The sequence below is a fragment of the Chaetura pelagica genome, unplaced genomic scaffold, assembly GCF_000747805.2.
Source record: "Chaetura pelagica isolate M959 unplaced genomic scaffold, ChaPel_1.0 scaffold116, whole genome shotgun sequence".
NCBI lineage: Eukaryota > Metazoa > Chordata > Aves > Apodiformes > Apodidae > Chaetura > Chaetura pelagica.
In genome coordinates, this window is record NW_009953655.1 from 3987865 (window position 1) to 4008423 (window position 20559).

A 20559-nucleotide genomic window follows, 5' to 3' on the forward strand; every position below is an offset into this window, starting at 1 on the left:
TGCACACATCTACCTACAAAATTAGATTGACAAATGTCTAAAATGAATTGCCATTTTTTCCATTTTCTCAGTCTACTAATCTATCTCCATTTAGAGGGATGCATCCTGTAAATACCTCTTATTTGTCAAAAAGGGGCATTTTTCTACCTCATAATTCCTACTTTTATGGGTAGTATGTTTCAGTGAGATTAAAATGTACTCATTTTGCTCAAAAGACTTATTTGCAAATACTGCTCCATATCCTTCAACTTCTCACAAATACATACATACCTAAAGAATTGGAAGAAATAACAAATATGAAGAAAATCAGGCTCACAGTATTTAAAACAGCATGTAGAGACTTGCTCTTCAATTACAAGTATTCTCTTTTCAAACAATTAAACACAATTAAACTGTTACTGTATTGTGTTTGTGATAAAAACATTGGCCAACAGCTACTTTAAAGATTCCGTTAAGAAACCCCTTTAGTTAAATGTCTGCAGCTAAGCTCTTTTAGTTGGAGAATGAAGGCAGCTCAGGAGGGTAACTACAAGAGTCAGTAAAACTCTAGTAACTTTTTAAAGCTGGTTGGACTGCAGAGTTTTACCATCTGCTTAACAGTTATGAAGCCCAGACTGTTTTTAACCTCGGTGTAAACAAACACTTAAAAATTCAAGGTAAAAGCACTTTGGTGGTGATAAAAGAGATTTTTAGCTTGACATTTTAACCCTCAAGTAATTGGTTAGGACTGTGAATGGTGGGAACTGATGGATCTCTGGTGATTTCAGGAGGGCTTGTTGGCAGGACCTTGTTCCCTGCCTTATACTTTTCCTAATACCTGCTTAAGCTCCTAGGTGTCCTTTTCCCAGCTGCATCCCAGTGCCAGCTGCATCCCATGAGTGGCTCCCACACTCTGAAAGCTCCAAACCCGGCCAGGGGAGTCAAACCTGCCCTTGTTGCCGAGGCCTCGGCTCTCAGCCCTGCGCTCACTGCTTGAGATAGAAATGATTGGTGTGGTGGTTTTCATGTAATAACTTAATGGTTATAATACTCGTCTCAGAAGTGGTGGAACTTGGGTTTGGGTCCTCCTCCTCCCAAGGGATATTCAAATCCACCTGTCCCTTCCCAGGCTGTAGGCAACCTCTCAGCCCAGCCCATTGAAGTTGTGCCATGGTGCGGGGAAGAATTTGCAGAGCCAGAGAGGAGAAGCAAGTGGGAGCCTGACTGTGGCCTGCCAGTTGGGACATTCCCTGAAGGGAGGTGGGGAGCAGGTATCTGGCAGTGTTCCCAAAGCTGCTTACTACCTGCTTTGCATCAAAACATCACTGGATAAAAATCAAAACTGGCCCTGGAGGGAGGCAGAGTCCAAACCTGGCACCCCTCTCTGCAGGGAGAGGTTGCAACCACCTTGTCCTGGCAGCAGGTGCTATTTTTGTGCCACCCCAACCACACCCTCTTCCTCCAGCCACTTCTTTAAAAGAAAGTTGGAGCAGCTTCTCCCTTGTGCCTTCGCCAGAGCTGTGTTGAGGAGCGTTACCTGTGCTCACAGCTTCCCAACCCCAAGTGGGCTTTCACGGGCAGCAGTGCTGAGAGGTTCAGCTCAGCCAAAATGGTGGGATTGCATATGGAGGAAGCAAAACTTGAGGTACCCACATACCTTCTTTTGGTGAAAACTTGGGTGCTTGTGGGCTGTCAGGCGCCTCATCAGTTATTTACTTGGAGGAAGGGAGCAGTCGTGGCTAATTTAGCTCTGCATCTTAGACTTGGAAATTGTCTCCCATTGTGATGTGCTTTAGGTGCCTCTGTGGTTTGAGGGCCTTGCCTTAAGTGAGTTGGGAGCATGTTTAATTGTGAGATATGACTGAAGGACGTGCAAGGTTGACTTCAGCTCTGGAATGTCCAATTCTCTTTTGAAAATTACTTCAGTTTCACAGTCATTTAGAAGCTTTTGAACATTTTCCTCTCGCTATCTCTGGCTTCTTGTGTAAAACAGAGATAACAATACCTTCAGGACCCACCCTGTTTTAAAAAAGATTTGCGATCCTCTGAAGGGCAGCATGCTGAGCAGTGATCATCAACTCACTAATTGGAGAGTTTGGCAGATGAGAGAAAAGCTGGGAAAAATTTTATCTGTGGACTGGGTGAGGCTGTGATGTCTTTTATGAGACACCTTTTGCTGGCAATGATAGGATGCATTGGTATGTTTGCCATATTCTTTTGGCTTAAGGTCAGAAGCTTTCATCACACATGAATGAGGTTATAAAGGCTTACAGGCAAATTCAAGTAATTTATGATGGACTATGTAGCATGGGGAATAGATTTGTCTGTACTGTTTGAAAGGCTAGAGCTTGCACTAAACTAAACCCATGTCACTAGACCTTTACAAGATAACCTTGGCTAGCATGGCTGAGCTTTCTCCTTGATTGCTGAGATGTTTCCTTGCTCCCCTCCCCACACAGTGCCTTGTTCTGCCGAACTCTTTCTCTTCCAGACACGAAGTTCTGTGCTGGGTCTGTGATCTGCTGTGAGGACTCCTGTGTTGACTTCAAGGCTCATGGAGGATCTTCTGTTCCTAGGACAGCAGGTACTGGGGATGTTCTTCCACACCATAAACCCCATGAAGCTATAGAAATATGGCTTTTTGTGTTGAGCCTGTGCCTCCCTCTGCTCCACCTCTGAGAAGCAGGGCATGGGAACAGGGCAGAGTGTTTCAGGGCTGCAGTTTCCAAGTGTGGAGAAGTTGCTGTCTTGTCTTCTCTTCAGCCAGAGGAGGTCAAGGCAGTCACTGTTTCAATCCCTTGTAAGGAGTCGCTTTGCAGGTTTGTACCTTGTGGATAAAGGATTCCAGGTTATAAAACTATTTCTGCTTTCTGTGGCAATGGCTGGTTTGGGGTTTTATAGGGTTTATCTGGTCAGTACCTTGTCCCTGAACCTGTTTGCTTTCTGCTGATGGCTCTGAGGTCTCTGTGTGACTGGACCATATCAGAGATGTTAGCCAGTGGACTGGGAGAGGTGTATTTTAAAATGTATTGTCTTTTGACGTTTCCTCACAGGCTTGAGGGTCCAACATGTATTTTTGTGCCTCGCAGTGGACGTGCCTTCTTGCAGCCCTGCATTGGACTGACGCTCACTCTCACAATTTCCTCCAGCTTTTACATGCAGAATTTTCTGATGAGAATATTGCTTAAAGAAAGATAAATATTCTCTTTTTGTCAATTTTTAAAATAAAACTACAGGTCACAGAAAATCAACCTGTGGCATCCAGGCATGCCCTTGATTTTTACCAGTCTTGGATTCATCCTAAGACAGTGTGGAGTCAGTAGAGACATGCAAAACATTTCTGAATTTTTGGAAGGAAAATATGGTGCTCTTCCAGTTCCTGAGGATTATTCTGCATGTAGTAAGATTTTTCTGGGCTCTGCTGTGAGATGATGGCCTGGTTTTCCTTCAGCTCCTCTTTTGAGACTTTATGTTGGAATAGTTGCTGTTAGAAATCAGGTAAAATATTGCATATGTATGTGTGTGTATGTGAATATATTTAAAATACATACATAAAAAGCAAGTCTGTGTATATATATGTTGGTGTATAAAATAGGCAGTGGCAAGAACCCAGCCAAATGTAAATGGAAACCTTCATCACAAGGTTTACTTACTGTTTTCCTAAGGTTTCATTCAGAATTGAGCATTTGCGAGTGAGAGCTGGTTTTTGTCCTTTACTGGGTTTAGTGCAGTGTAACTATTACATCATGTTAATAATTTAAAACTAAGCTGATCTTACCTTCCCATATTTTAGCGGGAAAAATCTAAATTATCTTAAAATTGAGTGATTCCAGAAACTTTGGCTGATAACTCACACAACCTGTAATATTTTAAATGCTTAGACAGGAACTTGAATGTGATGCTTGCCTGGAGGAGTTCTCGTTTGTGAGATAAAAGCAGCATAGAGAAGCAGAGTAGAATGGAGCACAGTAATGTTTCTAAAATATTTACAGTTACAAGATGTATAAAATACTCCAAAAACATCCCTAATCACAGAATCTTAGGGATTGGAAGGGACCTAGAAATATCATCTGGGCCAGAGCAGGGTCACCCAGAGCATATCACACAGGAATGTATCCAGGTGGGTTTTGAATGTCTCCAGTGAAGGAGACTCCACAACCTCCCTGGGCAGCCTGTCCCAGTGCTCTGTCACTCTCACAGTAAGGAAGATTTTTCTGATGTTTGTCTAATAGTTGTGGTGATGAACGTTCAGGATTCTCTTCTGCCTTTTCAGCAGAAGAAGCCTGAAAATGTGTATTTCTGTCACAGCAAACACTAGTAAGGATATATCTGATCCTGCTTTTCCGACCGTGAATTTTATTACTGAGTGAAGTGTCTGGTTCTTTCATTCCAGAGGGTGTTTTCTGTTGCTTCAAAACCTTTTTGGACCTTTCTTTCAGCTTTCATCTCTGGTTAAATGACTCCTTAACCCTGCGAGGCACTACAGAAAAACCACATTAATTTTTTTTTGTCCAGGGGTCTGCCATGCCCCAGTGTTAGGTCTTTTAGCTGGAGGCTGGTGGAAGTCTGGATGTCAGTTGTTGTTATCTGATAACCATGTACAATACCCAGAGAGGTGCTGGGCAGAGCAGGGGTCAGGGCTGGAGTTGCAGATCAGTTGATGAAAGAATTTGGTTATTGTGGAAGCAGGTTAAAGCAAGTTACAGTAGCAGGTTTTTGGCTGGGAGTTGTGGTATTCTCCAGATTTCAGGAGGCAGAAAAGATCAGAGAGTTTGTTGGGAATATTTCATGTAATGTCAAACAACTCTTGTCTGATTTGCTCCTTTGTTTTTAGAAGGGCAGGATCATTTTTTGGAAAATTTCACTATTCTATTTTGCCTAGGCTGGGTTTTACAGCCAGAAGAAATGGATAAGGGTTTGCCTTGACTCATTTATTAGGGATGTCCCAGGTCCTCACCTCCCAGATGTGTGTTAAGTTGTCCAACTACTCCAGCTTGTGTGTTCAGGGGTCCTGCCAGACCCAGCAATTCACTGAAATTCTCCGTAACGTATTAACAAAAAGTAGTAAAACACTTCATAGGAGGCCTCAAGGAATGATTAGTTTAATCTTCAATTAGTTCCCGCTGAGACTTGATGAGAAATCATATGAAAAGGTATGTATGAGATTTAAAATAATCTGCCTGTCCAGTTGTCATGAAGCACCGTGTGCAGAGAGGAAAGGTGTTGCAAATGGAGAAACCCAAGGCATTAGGAGTAATTTAGACTGCTGCCTGTGGTGTGTTTTTGGTCTGCTTGAGTGGCTTCAGCCACTGGGATACTGCTACAGGGCATGAAGGGCAGTGTGGGGGAAGAGTCAGTGCAAACAGTATGTTCCAGCATGTCAGCCATCACTGTGGGGTTCAAGTTGCAGTATATTAGCAGAGAAGACTATTCTCATTTCTATGACTAGTGAGGTGCTGCCAAGCAGCAGTCACACTTGTTCTGCCCTTGGTTGAGAAGGTTTGTGGATCAGGCTTTGAACTCTTCTTAAATCCATAGCAAACTGGGAGCTAAAGCCAGTCCAAGTAGCTTTTACAATGCCCTGACTTCCCGAGTCCCTTGGAGTTGGCTGTTTGCATCTAGTTGCACAGGAGTGCTTCCTGGGGGAACTGCACTGCTGCTTTCTGTTTGCACAGCAGAGGGAAAACACTGGCCACCTTTATTAAAGAGAAGGAGATACTGTGTTGTGAACTGGCTTGGATTTTCTTGTAAACTGTTTAGTCTCCTATCTCTGCAGTCAGATGGTGGTTCCTTGTTGCTTTGTTTAGCTCTGGGCCTACAGTTATTAAAGCTGTTTTCAATAACAAATCCCAACCTTCTGAGAATTGAAGATTTGGTTAGTATACCAGGATCCAAAAGTGTCCCTTCTGGCTACAGAGAAATCTGTTGATTGAATGTTTAGGGATGAAACAAAATAGGAATTCCCTACTGCAGCTCACATCTGCCACAGACTCCCTTTGGACCGCTTGTCTGTACTTGCATCTTCACGCTGGAGGTCTCCTACATCTGTGTGGTTTTAGGTTCCATACATTTTCTGTCCAAATCCCTCCTCAAACATCTGGGTTAGGTTTCTTTCTTACACTGGGTATGCCCAGCCCCCTGCAGGGTTTGGCTGGAAAAGGTAGGCTCTGCAGTACTGAAAATCAGGTATGTAACTCTTCAGTTTTGCTACTATTCAGAATAATCTTTGCTCATGTACTGGAAGCAGCTTTGCTGCCAAAAAAGAGTTGAGTGCTCACTAATCTGCTCCAGGCAAATTGAGTCCAGTGAATCCATAATTTAAACTGATCTTGTTGAATGCACTTGCATGATCTACCCAGCAGGGTGGTAGCAGGTACTCTGTCACTCCTTTGGGTAGTGTGAGTTTCGCTTGTCAGGGAAAGTTCAGATTGGACATGAGGAAAAGGCTCTTCACTGAGAGGGTGGGCAGTTGCAGGAATAGGTTCCTCAGGGAAGTGCTCACGGCGCCAGGTCAGTCAGTGTTTGAGGAGGACCTGGACAATGCTCTTAGTTTTAGGTAGTCCTGTGAGAAGTAGGGAATTGGACTTGTTGATACTTCTGGTTCCCTTCCAACTTGAGATATTCTGTGATTCTATCAATACCCACACTCCTGTGGGTATTTATAGGCAAGTAAATCCTGCTGCTTTTCCTTGCACAGACCTGCTCTTATTTGGGGCACATTCTCCAATTTACAGCACTGAATGATGTGTTGAATGAAAAGCACTGGGGAGGACAGACGGTGTTGGATGTGGAAAAGTTTGCATCCAGAAATGGTTTGTGTGTGTGCATTAGTTCAGGAGAACTTGCGTAAGGAGGCAGATGGAATTCCTCAGGCTGGCCAGGATGCAATGGCTAGAAAACACTTGTTTGATCCATAGGCTGATGGGTTTGCTGGCAACATTTTACTGAGGTCAAGAGAGGAAGCAAATACACACACCTTGGTTTAGTGATAGCTGAAACAATAGAGGCAAATGCCCAGATTGGAGGAGAAGACTTAGGCTGGAATATAAACGGAACTCTGGTAGTTGGAGCAGAGTTGTGTCTGATGAACAGCAGAGAGCCATGAAGAGGGGAAAAAAACATCTGGAAAAAGCCAGGAATCAAGGAGGAACATAAAAGACTTACAGTGAAGGCAGTGAGAGGAGATGAGGCATCTGTGGGCAGAAGGCTGGGTGAAGTGCTATGCTTGGATGTTGGAGGGGGAGATGATCCCTCCTGGCTATCCCTGGGTTGTCCAGGGAATAAGACTGTACCTTCTGTAAACCAAGAGGAATCATAAGACCCCAAATACTGGCAAACCACTGTGTGTTAAAAGAGGCAATGTTGTATGTATATTGCAATAAACCTTCCTGTGTTGAGGGAAGCCCTCCTGCCTATCACCAAATGTGACAGCGAGCGCTTATCTTCCCAATATGTGTTTGTCTTGGAGCTGCAACCCAGTGTCCCGGGAGCTTGCTGCTTGTGTAGAACATCTGCACAAAGGCAGAAATCATCCTCTCAGGGGAAGCATTTGGAAACACAGACCGTGCAGGACTTCACAGGCCATACAGCTGCACAACATCCATGGGATGATACGGAAACATAACACTTCTTCTGGAACCCCCATGTGCTTTCACTGGGGATAGTGGTTTTACCATGTAGCTCTCTGAAAGCGGCTAGGCACCCCTGAAACACTTTGAGCCTGGCATTGGGAATGAAGTCAGGACCAACCACAACCTGCTGTGTAATGCTTCCAGTTTGGCCCCTTGAAAGCTGTACCTGTTTCCCATGGAAGGACAGGGGGATGCTGTGGGATGGCTGACTTCACTGGCAGCCTCTCCCAAAACCAGCAGCTTCATCTTGAGTGGTCTCAACTTCCAGTAGCCACCACTTAAGCAGATAAGTTCTTTGGCTGTTGCAGCATTGCTGGTGAGTTTGCTTTTACTTCTACTTTTGGCAGCTCTCAGATCAGGCAGTCTTTTACGAGTATTGTCTGAACTTTATGGTTTGCAACACTTCTCTCAAATTTCCATTTCTGAGGCTGCCTCGCAATAATACCCAAAACACCATTTCACCTCGCAACAACATTTCAGTATTTAAATCTTATGAACTGATATGAAAATCTCCTGTGACCTAAATATTTTATCTGAATTATTATTATTATTATTTTTCTTTAATCTTGTAAATTTTCCTCTGTGGGTTTGGAGACCTGAGCACACCCTTGCAAGAGGAGGAGCCCACAGTTGGCGGTAGTCTGGGATTTCTGAACAGAATCCAGGAGGTCAAAGGAACTTGGCAAACATCTTAGACTGATTTTTAATGCTTTTTATTTTCAAATCCCGTGGATGATTAACCTGCAGAACAGCAGGACCTAATCCCACCACTGTCCCCCACTGAGACAGAGGGTTCAAGGCATTTCCCAGCTGCACTGGGGTATCTGCTGGGCTTTCCTGGAGCGTGGCTGTGGGCGGAGGACAGGGGACAGCAAGGGACTGGGAGACTCCCTGCATCCATCCTGGGCCTTGGCAGAGAGACAAGGAGAGACAGTGTGAGGATGCAAACAGCTGCTAGGTGGATGGAGTGGCTGCCAAGCTAGTAGCAAGCTCCGCATGGCGAGGCTGGGCTTCTGGCAGGGAATTGCCAGCGACTCGCACTGCAGATTCTCTGAGGTTGCTGGAAAAGAGCCCAAACTGCTCTCCTTTCTGGAAGAACAGCAGGCTAGAACCCATTTATTCAATGCAGCTCCCATGCTTCCTGCCACAATGGTGTGAAAACTTGCTTAGCTGGAGTCCTGCACCAGTGCCAAGCTCCCTGCGCTTGGCTCGCTCTTGACTCTTGGAATCCAGGGAATGGCTTCTCGCTAATGGATCAATGCATCAATAACCTCCTCCAAGCATTTATGTTAAGTATCATTACCTTTTGCTCTGCTGCTAGCAAGGGGTGGCTGCAGCAGCATTCATTCTTGCTGGGGCAGAAACGATGCTGTGTGCAGCTGCAGTGCCACCGGGATCAAACCAGCTGCTGTCATCTGGCTTTTCATGACACTGCATTTTTCTCCTGCCCTGCTGAGCCGTGGAAACGTCACTCGGCACAAGGCTCAGGGCAGACTTCTGCACAACAGGGGTTATTTTTCCTCTTCCACGATACATCTCAAACCCAGCCTGGGTTAAATCATAGTCTGCATTTAAAGTGAACTGTTTAGAACAGGTTCTCATAGGAATTTATTTCTGAGAGACAAATATTTGCATAGCATTTTAGGAGCTGATTTTAGTGAACTAGACACTTCCCAGCACGTAGCTTTCTAAAATGTACTAAAAACCAAGTACAGGCAGGAGGACTTTTTGACTGACCCCTGTAAGTAAGCAGGACCAAAATAATTTCTTTCAAGTGGGATTTGGGAAACCATTTGTTGGGAATGGGTGATTTTCATTGTAATCAGCTTTGTTACTTGCTTACCAGAAAAGGAGTAAGTCTGATACTATCTACTGCAGGGTTGTTCCATATGCTAAGAACCTGCAAATGATTTCTTAAGAGCAAGCAAATCTCAGAAATGTTCTGTTTGCTATAAATTGAACTGGGAGTGTGGCACATGTAGAACTGATGATGTCTTTGCTCTCTGTACTATATAACTAAATTTTTAAGACTATTGCCTGTATCTCCTCTGTACCTCTGAAAGTTCAGGAACATGTGTGACTCAAAGACCATCTAGTCTGGTATTCTGCCTCCATGTATTGTAAGTGCCAGATGTTTTGGGAGTAGTTATTTGTAACTCCTGGACATAAGCTATTGTTTTTTGCCCCAATATTCTAAACTAGGGTCTGTAGCATGAATTTAGCAGTGTTAGCACAGTGTTAGTGTTTCTGCTAAACTGTAAAAAGTACAAAGTAATTAACAAGGAAATATTTGTATTGAAATTTTAAATGTAATTACTACTGACATATTGGTCATACATGACTGCTACTGACATAGTGGTCTATATCTGGTATCTCTGAGCAGTACTTTAGGTTCCCTGCAGTCCATGAGCTCCTTCTTCTAAAGCCTCACGTAATTCCACTTCTCCCCTTTGCCTGTGCTAATGCTTCCTGGTCTGGCCACACGAGCTGCTGAAGCTGTTTCTGGCGTGTCTGCGGGCACCTCACTGTCTCTTGCCACCCCCCTCTCTCCAACTGAATATCTTGTGCAAAGCTGGCTTCCATGGTTACTACTAAAATAGGCAAAGGAGATATTTTTGGTCAGAATCTGCCAGTTCAGCAAGTTCAAAATGCTGTGGGGAAATATTCTGATTACAGTGAAATTCAAGCAGGATGTGGTCTAGCAAAATTCAGTCAAGAACCTTTCCAGCTTCTTCCAGGTCACCTGCATCTTCTCAGGCCACTGTCCTCCTGGGCTGCCCAGTGCACTGCTCCATCAGGGAAACCTTCCACGTGGACAGGGCATTCGAGTGGAAATGCTAATTTTTCTTGTTCTTTTTTGTTCTAAGTGTTGACATATCAAAACCTGCTCTGCCCTGTGTCATCCAGGGTGCCTTTCCGTCAGCCAGCTTTCTCCAGAGCATTTACTTCTGTGTTAGACTCTTCTGCAGGTATTTATTTTAGATGTACATAAGAGCTGTTCAACCATGTGATGCCTTTTGCTCAGTAATATCACTGTCATTTGTCTCTCCTGGTCTGTCCTGTTTGTTTCCCTTGTGGCATGTCCCAGTTGGGTTGCAGACCTTCTGATGAAAGTGACTACCCTTTCTTTATGTGCTGTGAGATACCTAATATACTTCCTCAGCCTGAATAACTTTTTGTCTTTGTAATAAGACCTCCTGCAGTTTAAATGGCTTTTTGCTTGCCTTACACACAGCTTTGTACTGTTCCTCTGGTATTAAGACACCATGAGCTGTGGTTTGTGTGCAGTTTTACAGCACTAACCTGATGCCTCTGTGTTGACAACCCTGATGGTTTTCTAAAGCTTCTGAGCCTTTGCAAACCCACATCACCCCATCACCTAGGGAGACTGGCAGACCAAAGGGTGCATGGATCTTATCACAGTTCCCAGATCCAGCTCTGCTATCTGCACAGCACTTCCCAACCTCAGGGTGAGCTCCTGGTTTCCAGCAGCTTTGCTGATGTGGGCCTGGTCTTTCAATGGAGGAGAATAAAGGCAGCTTCTTCTCTGTGGTTGCCTCTCCCTGCCTGTCTTCTCTGGCCAAGCTCTCCAGAAGCAGTGGAAGAGGAATTCTCTCATTGTCTTTACCTCTCTTTGGAAATTTGGCTGTGCAGTGATGAGAGACACTAAACACATAATTTTCTGTACAACTTCAGAAAGTGGGATTTTTAGCCTGATGGGCAGCAAAATGTGGGGCAGGAGACAGCCTCCCCACACATGCAGGCAACTTTTTTGAACGTAAAACATAGCATCCCACTGCAATGCAAGAACCAAATGCCTTTGTCTTTAAACAGCCTCACACACAAACTTTTACACCCCTTTAATCAGAGTTACCAGAGGATGAACATGTGCTCTGCAGCCACTGTGTTGTCTGGCTATTATCCACACATGTGTTATGTCCTGGTGGGCCAGGCTGGAGGACTGCAAGAAGCAGTGACAAGCCTGTGCTTTGGACAACCTTGCTTTCAAAGCCCGAAACACAAATGGGGTGCAGGCAGCTTCATTTTTTTGTTATATGTAATCAGACATTGGTGGATGCCTTACTGAAATACCCCCACATGTCTTAGAGTTGAACCCGTGTCTCTGAGAGGTGACATATGTTTCTTCTGGCCCTCTAGTGGGGATCTCCTCCTACCAGTGTGTCTGCTCAGAGTTGCTGCCTAAAGTGGCGTTTGCTGACAGTGGTGTTGGGAACTAGACCAACTGGTCTCAAAACTTACCTGAACCAGAACTACCTCTTATGAAATCCAAATAGTATGTCAGCACCTGTATGTATCATGGAATCATAGAATGGTTTGAGTTGGAAGGGACCTTAAAGATCATCTAGTTCCAATCCCCCATGGGTCCACCACCACTTGAAGTCCTCCTCCTCCTCCAGACTGTTTTTGATCCATTCTTCACTCAGCCTGTATTTGTCCTTGGGATTGCCCCAACCCAGATGCAGAACCTTGCACTTGGCCTGGTTGAACTTCATGCAGTTTGCACAAGCCCACTTCTCAAGACTGTCAAGACCCCTCTGGATGGCATCCCTTCCCCCCCAATGTGTCAACCTACCACACACTTTGGTTAAAAAAATCCTGCTGAGGATGCTCTCACTGCCATTTTCCATATTGCCAACAAAGATGTCAAGTAGCACCAGTCCAAGCGCTGACCTTTAGGGAACAACACTTGTCACTGGTCTCCATCTGAACATTGAACGTTGATCACCACTATTTGAGTGTGACCACCCAGCCAGTTCCTTATTTAGTGAGTGGTCCATCCATTGAATCTGTACTGTTCCGGTTTTGATACCAAGATGTCATGTGGGACAGTGTCAAAAGCTTTGCACAGGTCCAGGTAGATGACGTTCGTTGCTCTTCCTTTGTCCACTGATGCCATGACCCCATTGTAGAAGGCCCCCAAATTAGTCAGGCAGGATTTGCCCTTGGTGAAGCTGTGTTGGCTGTTACCAGTCACTCCTTTGTTTTCCACGTGCCTTAGCAGAGCCTTCAGGAGGATCTGCTCCATGATCTTACCACGCACAGAGGCGAGGCTGACTGGTCTATAGTTCCCTGGATCTTCTTTTCCCCCCACCTCTTGCAAATGGGAGTTATGTTTCCCCTCTCCCAGTCAGAGGGAATTTCTCCAGACTGGTCATTGATATAGAGGGTGACACCCCCTCCTCTTCTGCCATGTCTGTCCTAGGAAAGAGCTTATACCCAACCATCCCCACACTCCAGTCATAGGACTCATCCCACCACTTCTCAGTGATACCAATAACATCATAGCCCTGCAGGCACACACACATCTGCAGTTCCTCCTGCTTATTCCCAGTGCTCCCTGCATTTGCACAGAAGCATTTAAGATGGTCCCTCTTCAAAGCAGTCATGCTGGTAGGGTTTGGAGGTCAGATGCTTTCCTGTTGGCCTGAAATCCTTCTGCAGGCCCAGGGCGTATGTTACTGGCTTTGTCCTCAAAGTGGTGGGTATGGGATGAGTTGAGGATCTCCTGCAGCTGCCCACGTAGGTTTCAGAAACAAGTATATTTAGGAGAAACTGCAGAAATGTATTGTGTCCTGATGTAGTAAACTCTAATTTGTGAAATGAGATGCTGCCCAACTTCTCCTACCACAATTCCCACCAGCAGGATCAGACATGCCCTTCTGTAATCAGTTTAATGGCTTACAGCTTGTGGCTGGAGAGATGGTAATTGACTAGCTGGGGCCGTTATCTCCCTGCAAATGCAAGGGAAAACCCCTTTCCCTAAAACTTGGGTGAAGGAAGTTTTATTTGGCATGTGTTAGCCCACACTCGCAAGGCTGGAGGCTGCATGTGCAGTCGGTTAGCACAGATCACTTGAAGTACAGTCGGCAGCTTTGTTAGGATTAATGGAGTTGCCTGAATGATGTGATGAAGCCTCTGTAGGCAAACTTCATTAGATCCACATCTGCAGATTGGAAACCCTCCCACCTTGTTTGGGGTTTGTTATCTCTAGTGATCACCATGAAAGGTGGAACAGCTGTGAGAGCTATTATTCAAGCTGATACACAATGATTGCAAAAAGAAGGTAGGATGTTTAGACAGTTCACATTAACAGATTTGTGAGAGGATCATTAGCTTAATGTTCCTCTAAGCTGTTAGGAGCAGGCGTGCATTGGAAGGAAGGGCATGAGTGAGACCACTGAGATCAGGGTTCATAGGAATATATTCTAGATTGTCACTGCAGTGCTCATCAGAGGAGGGACTGGGATTAGCAGGAGAGTGGAGCAGAAGAACTGCTTTCTCTGACAGACAGAGGTAATCTACAAGGGTGTCCTCAGAGGATCCATTATGTATTTCAGTAGTTTCCAAGAAAAAGTAATGTCATTTTACAGGAGAATGGTAACAGCTTCAGTTGTTTGTGAGGCACTTGGTACCAGGCTGGTCCTCAGTCTGGAGGAGGCTGATGCTGGAGGATTCTACCATCAGCAGAGACATCAGAGCACAGTGTGTGATGTCAGTGCCAGGTGCGTCAGTGCCTTGGGTCTGGCAGAGGTGCAGCTCTTTATGCCAGCAGTTATTCTGGGTTTGGTGACAAGCCAGTCTTGAGATCTTGGGTGAAGAATGGACTGAGAGCAGCCCGGAGAACTTGAGGGTGTTGTTGGATGAGAAGCTCAACGTGGGCTGGCAGTGTGGTCTTGCAGCCTAGAAAGCCAGCTGTGTCCTGGGCTGAATCAAAAGCGTGGCCAGTAGTTCAAGGAAGGTAATTCTGCCCCTCTACTCCACTCTGGTGACACCTGCAGTGTCCAGTTCTAGGGCCCCCAAAGCAAGAAGGACAGGGAGCTGTTGGAGCAAGTCCAGAAGAGGGACATGGAGGTGATCAGAGGGCTGGAGCACCTCTGCTATGAGGACAGGCTGGGAGAGTTGGGGTTGTTTGGTCTGGAGAGGAGAAGGCTCTGGGGAGACCTCATAGCAGCCTTCCAGAGCCTGAAGGGACTATGGGAAAGCTGGGGAGGGGCTTTTTACCAGAGTGTGTAGTGAGAGGAAAGAGGTAATGGATCAAAACTGGAAGAGGGGAAATTTAGGTTAGACATTAGGAGGAAATTCTTCCCTGTGAGGTTGGTGAGACACTGGAACAGGTTGCCAAGGGAGGTTGTGGCTGCCCCCTCCCTGGAAGTGTTCAAGGCCAGGTTGGATGGGGCTCTGAGGAACCTGACGTAGTGGGAGGTGTCCCTGCCCATGCAGGGGGGCTGGAACTAGATGGTCTTTAAGGTCCCTTCCAACCCAAACCATTTTAGGATTCTGTAATTCTATGAGATGGATGACAAGCCTTGTCTGCAGGGGCAAGAAGCAGCCAAGCATTAATGGAGCATCTCCTCTGAATGCCCTGGTCCTGGCAGGGACAGCTCTGCTGCTGTCATGGGGCTGATCTTCCACCGAAGGTCCTGGTTTAGCTGTTCTTCCTGACTCAGGGCCAGGATGAGGTGTTAGCAACTCCCAGAGCCTGAGCAGATCCATGGAGCAGCAGCAGCAGGGCCTGGAGAGGTGCTTTTTTGCCTGCCCCTGGTCCTAGTGAGGACTGCAGGGATTATTTGAGGGTAAAAAACCTTTCTTTGCTTTCAGCTCCATGTAGCAAGTCACACGTAGTGTGTGTGCTTCAGTGAGGCCGTGGAGATATGTGGAGACTCCATAATTAATGTCAGCAGCTTTCTCAGAGGAGGGGATAAACCCCAAGTCCTGAAAACTTCAATTCCCTTCTGGTGCTGAGGGCAGGGGAATAAGGGAGGTATTACTAGATGGCATTTCTTTTATTTAACAGATGTTAAATAACACTATATCAATCTGTCAATTACACTAATGGGAAACAGCGCATCAGAAAGCTGAGAGATGTGAATTGTACTGGGAAACAACCCCCCCACACCCCACAGGGGTCCCGGGTTTGGGGCTGGGGGCTGGGCACGGCCCCAGGAGACGGTGCGGAGCACAAGGAGCAGCCGCACATGTGCCAGGCATGTGTGGATAGGAAGGGGAAGGAATGGTTGTGGACCATCACCAGAAAGGACTTCTTGCAGCTGGACAGGTTCTCTCCCACCCTGTCCCGGTTGTGCTTGAAACAGGATGAAAAAACCTTGAAAGTAGAAACCATCTTTGTGGTTTTTACAGTGTATTTATCACACTGTAGGTTTTGGTGGCATTAATCAGCATTTCCAGAGTCTAGGTGGGTTGAACTCTGGAGGGGAAAAACAAGCCTCTAATAGATGATTAAAGGCTGCATAGCAAGGCTGGCTTTGCAGTAGTGTGCATGGGTCCCACATCAGACTCAGCACTGTGACGAGAGAGACTAGTGGGGTTTCTCTCTCAGACACTGTATTGCTTCCTTAAATTTGTCCTGGTTTTATTAATTTAGCTACTTGGAGCCCAAGGTTAAGTGATGGGAATTTCAAAACAAAACAATAAATTAATAAAATGAACGTGTCACCAGCTGATCCTCTTCTGACCACCATCTGTCCCCGATCATGTGATGTCTCCCAGCTGGCCACCCAAGAGACAAACCATGCAAGATCATCATCACAACATATGCTGCTATTTACACATTTTAAAAGGTAATAGTAGCTAGGCTGTCACATGAGTAGTTAAAAGTAGTTACTTGGAAGCTAGAGGATCTTTTCCTTTTTTTTTTTTTTTTTTTTTTAAATTTGTATGTATCAGGAAATTGCATCTTCCTTCTTTGGCTTAGTCACTTATCATAGGTAAAGCAAGAGAAGGTTTTCTTTTTTGAGGAAGCCAGTGACTCAGCAGGTGTTTCTGAAGACATGTTCAGGGTTGGAGCAGTGGAAGTCCCTGTGAATGTACAGGATATGATTCCTCCCCATCCCCCTTATTCTGTGGTGTGCTGTTGTGTCTTTTGTAATAAACAATAGAATAAATAAAACAGAAAGAAGACAACACCACTGCAAATTTTACTAGTGTACCTTTCAGGAACATGATGTGCTCTCTTTGCCATCCCCAGAATGCAAACCAAGCTGAGGATTTTTAAACTATTGTTAAGATCAAGGATGTGGTTATGAGAAGACTTACAATTTATAGGATACTTAAGCATTAAGGATTGAGGCAGAGAACATTTCCTGGGGATTAACGACTGGCTGGGTGAGCCTCAGGCCATTAACCCCTGCCTGTCATTAATCTTCAGGAAGTGCCCTGCAGTGAGGTCGTTATTGCTCTTATAGGCTGAATCAGAAAATAAGAAGAAAGGTCCGTGGTTTATTTATTTATATTTTACATAACACGGTTATATTGGGACTGTAGGACATTAATATCTTTCTCCTTAGCTGGCCGTGCTGCTTGGATGAATGCAGTTGCTGCACCTCACTGTTTCGTGGAAGAGTGTGAGCAGATGGCAGGAGTGTGAGCAGGGCAGGATCTGGCCCACTGCTGGTCTTGCACAGGGGTTCATGCGATGAATAAGCGGTGCTGGTACGACTGCTGGCAGAATTTAGCCCTGTATAGAAACCAGCTCGAAATGCTTGTTTTACAGCAAAGCAATTTATTCACAGTTCTAAGCATCTCACAGCCTTTTTTTTTTTTAACCCGTTGAATAATCCTTTTAGGTTCCCCATAAAGCAGGTGAAATGCTTCTGCTGCAGTCCTAAGGCAGAACACAGGCTGCATAAATAGCACCGAAATGACTAGGAATACAAAATACACACACAGTAATACATACCTACAAAGGCAAATTCATACTGACAGGACTGCAGTGTGTGCTTATCAGCAGCAAAACATCTCGGGGAAAAAAAGAAAAGTGGCTTTATATTGAAATTGTATATCCATTTCTCTCTATATTTAAACACTTAAATACTGTTTTGTGCATGTTCTTAAACCGAAATTCAGGCTCCTTTTTAATGAGCCTGCCTGCTTAAACATTTATTAGCTTAGAGATGTATAGTTTTCTTAAAGCTGGCTGAAGCTTTTTGCAGAATATCTTTGCAAAAAAGAGCTTTTTTTGTGTGTGTGTGTGTGTGTACGTGGCCTCAGTCCTTGCAGCCTCCTAGAGAGTCTGTCAAGGCGCAACTTAAAAGCTCGTTCAGGCGACCATGACCCCCTGCTAGCAGATTGTCTGCCTAAAAGGTAAGGGAAAGCTAAAAAAGAAGTAGAAACTTAAAAGTAGCTTCTCAAAGGCTGCATAGATCTTTTTTTTTTTTGTTAAACCTAAAGTGTTTAAAAGCTTTAATATTGATGGCCTGTCAACTTTGTCCTGATTCTTTGGCTTTCAGTTAAAAGGTTTTTGTTGTTGTAGCTTATGCAGTTGCTCTGTTGCTATGGAAACGTGACATCAAAATGACGTTTCTCTGTTTAAAAGCTTTTAACTAAATTCCTGCCTGTCAGATGTAGGCCCCATTTTGTGCACTCAAGCTTCAAGCTGTTGCAAAAAGGTTTCATATGTTCTGTTGTCATTCAAATTCTTTATCTACATATGCATGTCTTGCACTACAAAAAACCTAAACTAAAAACTCAATCTATATTAAGTGTCCTCTTTTAAAACCCTTTTAGGTCAGTCAGCAATGGCTGCAGCAGAAATTCCCAGTTACATTGTCTCTTCTCAGACTGAAAAACACAGGAGGGCCAGAAACTGGACTGATGCAGAAATGAGAGGTTTAATGCTGGTTTGGGAAGAATTTTTTGATGAGCTGAAACAAACTAAAAGGAATGCCAAAGTTTATGAGAAAATGGCTAACAAACTCTTTGAAATGACTGGAGAAATTCGCCACGGAGAGGAAATAAAGATAAAAATTACAAATATGACATTCCAGTACAGGTAAGCTTCAGTTAATTCTTTTTTATTTTAAGAGATTTTAGCAGGGACAACGCAGTGATTTTTGCCTTTCAGAAAGAAGTCTCCTAGAGGAAATCTGTCGATAAAAGATTGAAGATTGTTCATATCGCTTTTAAAATTCTCTCTTGCCAGTGCTGTTACGTCATTGTTAATTTCCCCCCCCCCATTTCGTGTCAAACTCTGGGACAACTTTGTTTCTTTATAATTAGCTAGCATTGTTACGGTGCTGAGGGATGGAAATTTGTTTAGTGGGAAAGGAGATTTATTTTTTTTCTCCCCCCTCTTTTGCTGAGGGGACTGATTGTGTTAGCTTGGCAGCAGCTCCTTGCAGGGAAACTCCTGCAGTTCCAAGTGGCCAGTGAGAATCTGTATTGCAAGGCAAAGTTTAAGGAAAAAACCACAACAGGATAATGTTTGGGGGGGGCTGGGGGGGAGGGTGTTGGGGGGGTAGGGGGCTGAAGCTCCTAGATTTTGGTTTTGTGAGTTGAAGGGTTACACTTCACGGGGCCAAGAATAATTGAATGTCTTATTACTGAGTGACACACATTGCTATAATTATAAGCAGAAGCAGCAGCGAAAGAACTGTTGTATCTGCAGAGTGGGAATCAATCGATGTGCACCGTCAATATGCTCCAAAGGAGTCGGGGGGAGGGTGTAGGTGGCTACAAGGGGATGATAAAGAGCAGGCAGTGTCAGTCAGGAGGGGAAGTTGGCTTAAGAAAATGTGAGGCGTTTGTGCATTTGTTGTTTGCAGGGAAAAAAAAATAAATTAGAACTTAACAGAAATATTTGCATATATAGATGATTTTATTTTTTTTAATTCTTATCTCTGTGAGGCAAAAACTGCCTCATACTGGAAATCCTGAGTGGTGATTTAGCTATGTGCTTGTAATGCAAGAAAATCAAATATGTGACTCTTTTATTTAATCTCTCCTCAAAGCTTGTATTAATAATAAAAAAGGTTATTACAGCAGGCAACCATGTTAAAACTGCTCCCTTCTCTGTAAGGCACCCTCACTGTATTTAGTGTAGAGACTACTACTCATGAAATAGAAAACTAGGGAAAATCCTGTAAACCCCTTAACTTTGAATGTCCTCCTACATTTGTATGATCCAGAAGCATAATCTTTATATAATTTCCTTTTAATATGAAACTTGGTGCTTTGTAGTAAATGCTAATGTCTCCAAAACGTTGTGCCAGTGCTGCTGCAAGCCTTGCAATTTCCTTCAGCCAGACTGTAGACGAGAGAGCCTGGAAGTAAGACAGTTTTTTTGCCCAGCATCTCCCGGCAGTTCACACTCGGATGCAGATTTAGAAGTCGGGAGTTGCTGACTCCCAGGCCTTTGCTTAGTCTGCTAATTCTGCAGTCCTCCCTGCTGCGAAAGACGTCTCAGCGGCACCGAGATTTTACAGGTGTCTAGCAGCACTGCACGGTATTTAAGTGCCGTAATTGCCAAGTGGAACGGGTTATTTCTGTCAGCCTTTGTTCTACATTTTCAGTGTTGCATCGATCCGACAGCCTCAGTTTTTTTCCAATTAATGTTTTTACTTTAAAGTTGCACTGGGGGAGGGGAAGCAATGAAATCTCTCAGGTACATACACTCTGTGTGTGTGTGAAACGCAGCACTTAAATATATTCTTCTATTTCTGTGAACTTATAAGAATGTTTCTGCTGCATGTTCTCATGCTGCTGTTCTATTTTGCAGTACATTGCAGCTCCCTGCTTATTGATTAAGATGCTAATTTAGGAGAGTTAGAAGCTGCCTTGCACAGTCACGGTGCTGTTTCATTTTGTACTCTAGAATGTGAAATGTATCTTCCAAACCCAAAGCACGCCTGTGTTCTTTGCCTTCAGGGCAAGCTGATAGAGAGAACAGGGACAAACAAAAGCTGTGGCTTACGGTTTTTAGTTTTCTGGGTACTTTTTGTTGGTGTGTGAGGGTAGGAAGTGTGATGAAGCTGTAAATGATGTGAGCTGCCACCAACTGCTGGCTTTGCAGTGAGGCAGCTGAGTTTTAATCCATGTTTTGGTGCCTGGAGGATACTTGAGGAAGATGCTTTATCTGGCTGGATTTCGGGGTGTCATCACTGCGCTGAAAAAGAAGACCCTGAGAGTGGGC

General features: G+C 44.6%; 1 protein-coding gene across 1 annotated transcript in view; it reads left to right on the plus strand.

The window, feature by feature from the left end:
- Nucleotides 1–17698: 17698 nt before the first annotated feature.
- The window catches only part of MSANTD1 (Myb/SANT-like DNA-binding domain containing 1), a 30475-nt gene continuing 27614 nt past the window's right edge, over nt 17699–20559 (plus strand). Inside the window, 2 exon segments of the mRNA XM_010000269.1 lie at nt 17699–17732; nt 18156–18420. Coding sequence (XP_009998571.1) covers nt 17699–17732; nt 18156–18420 — 299 coding nt within the window.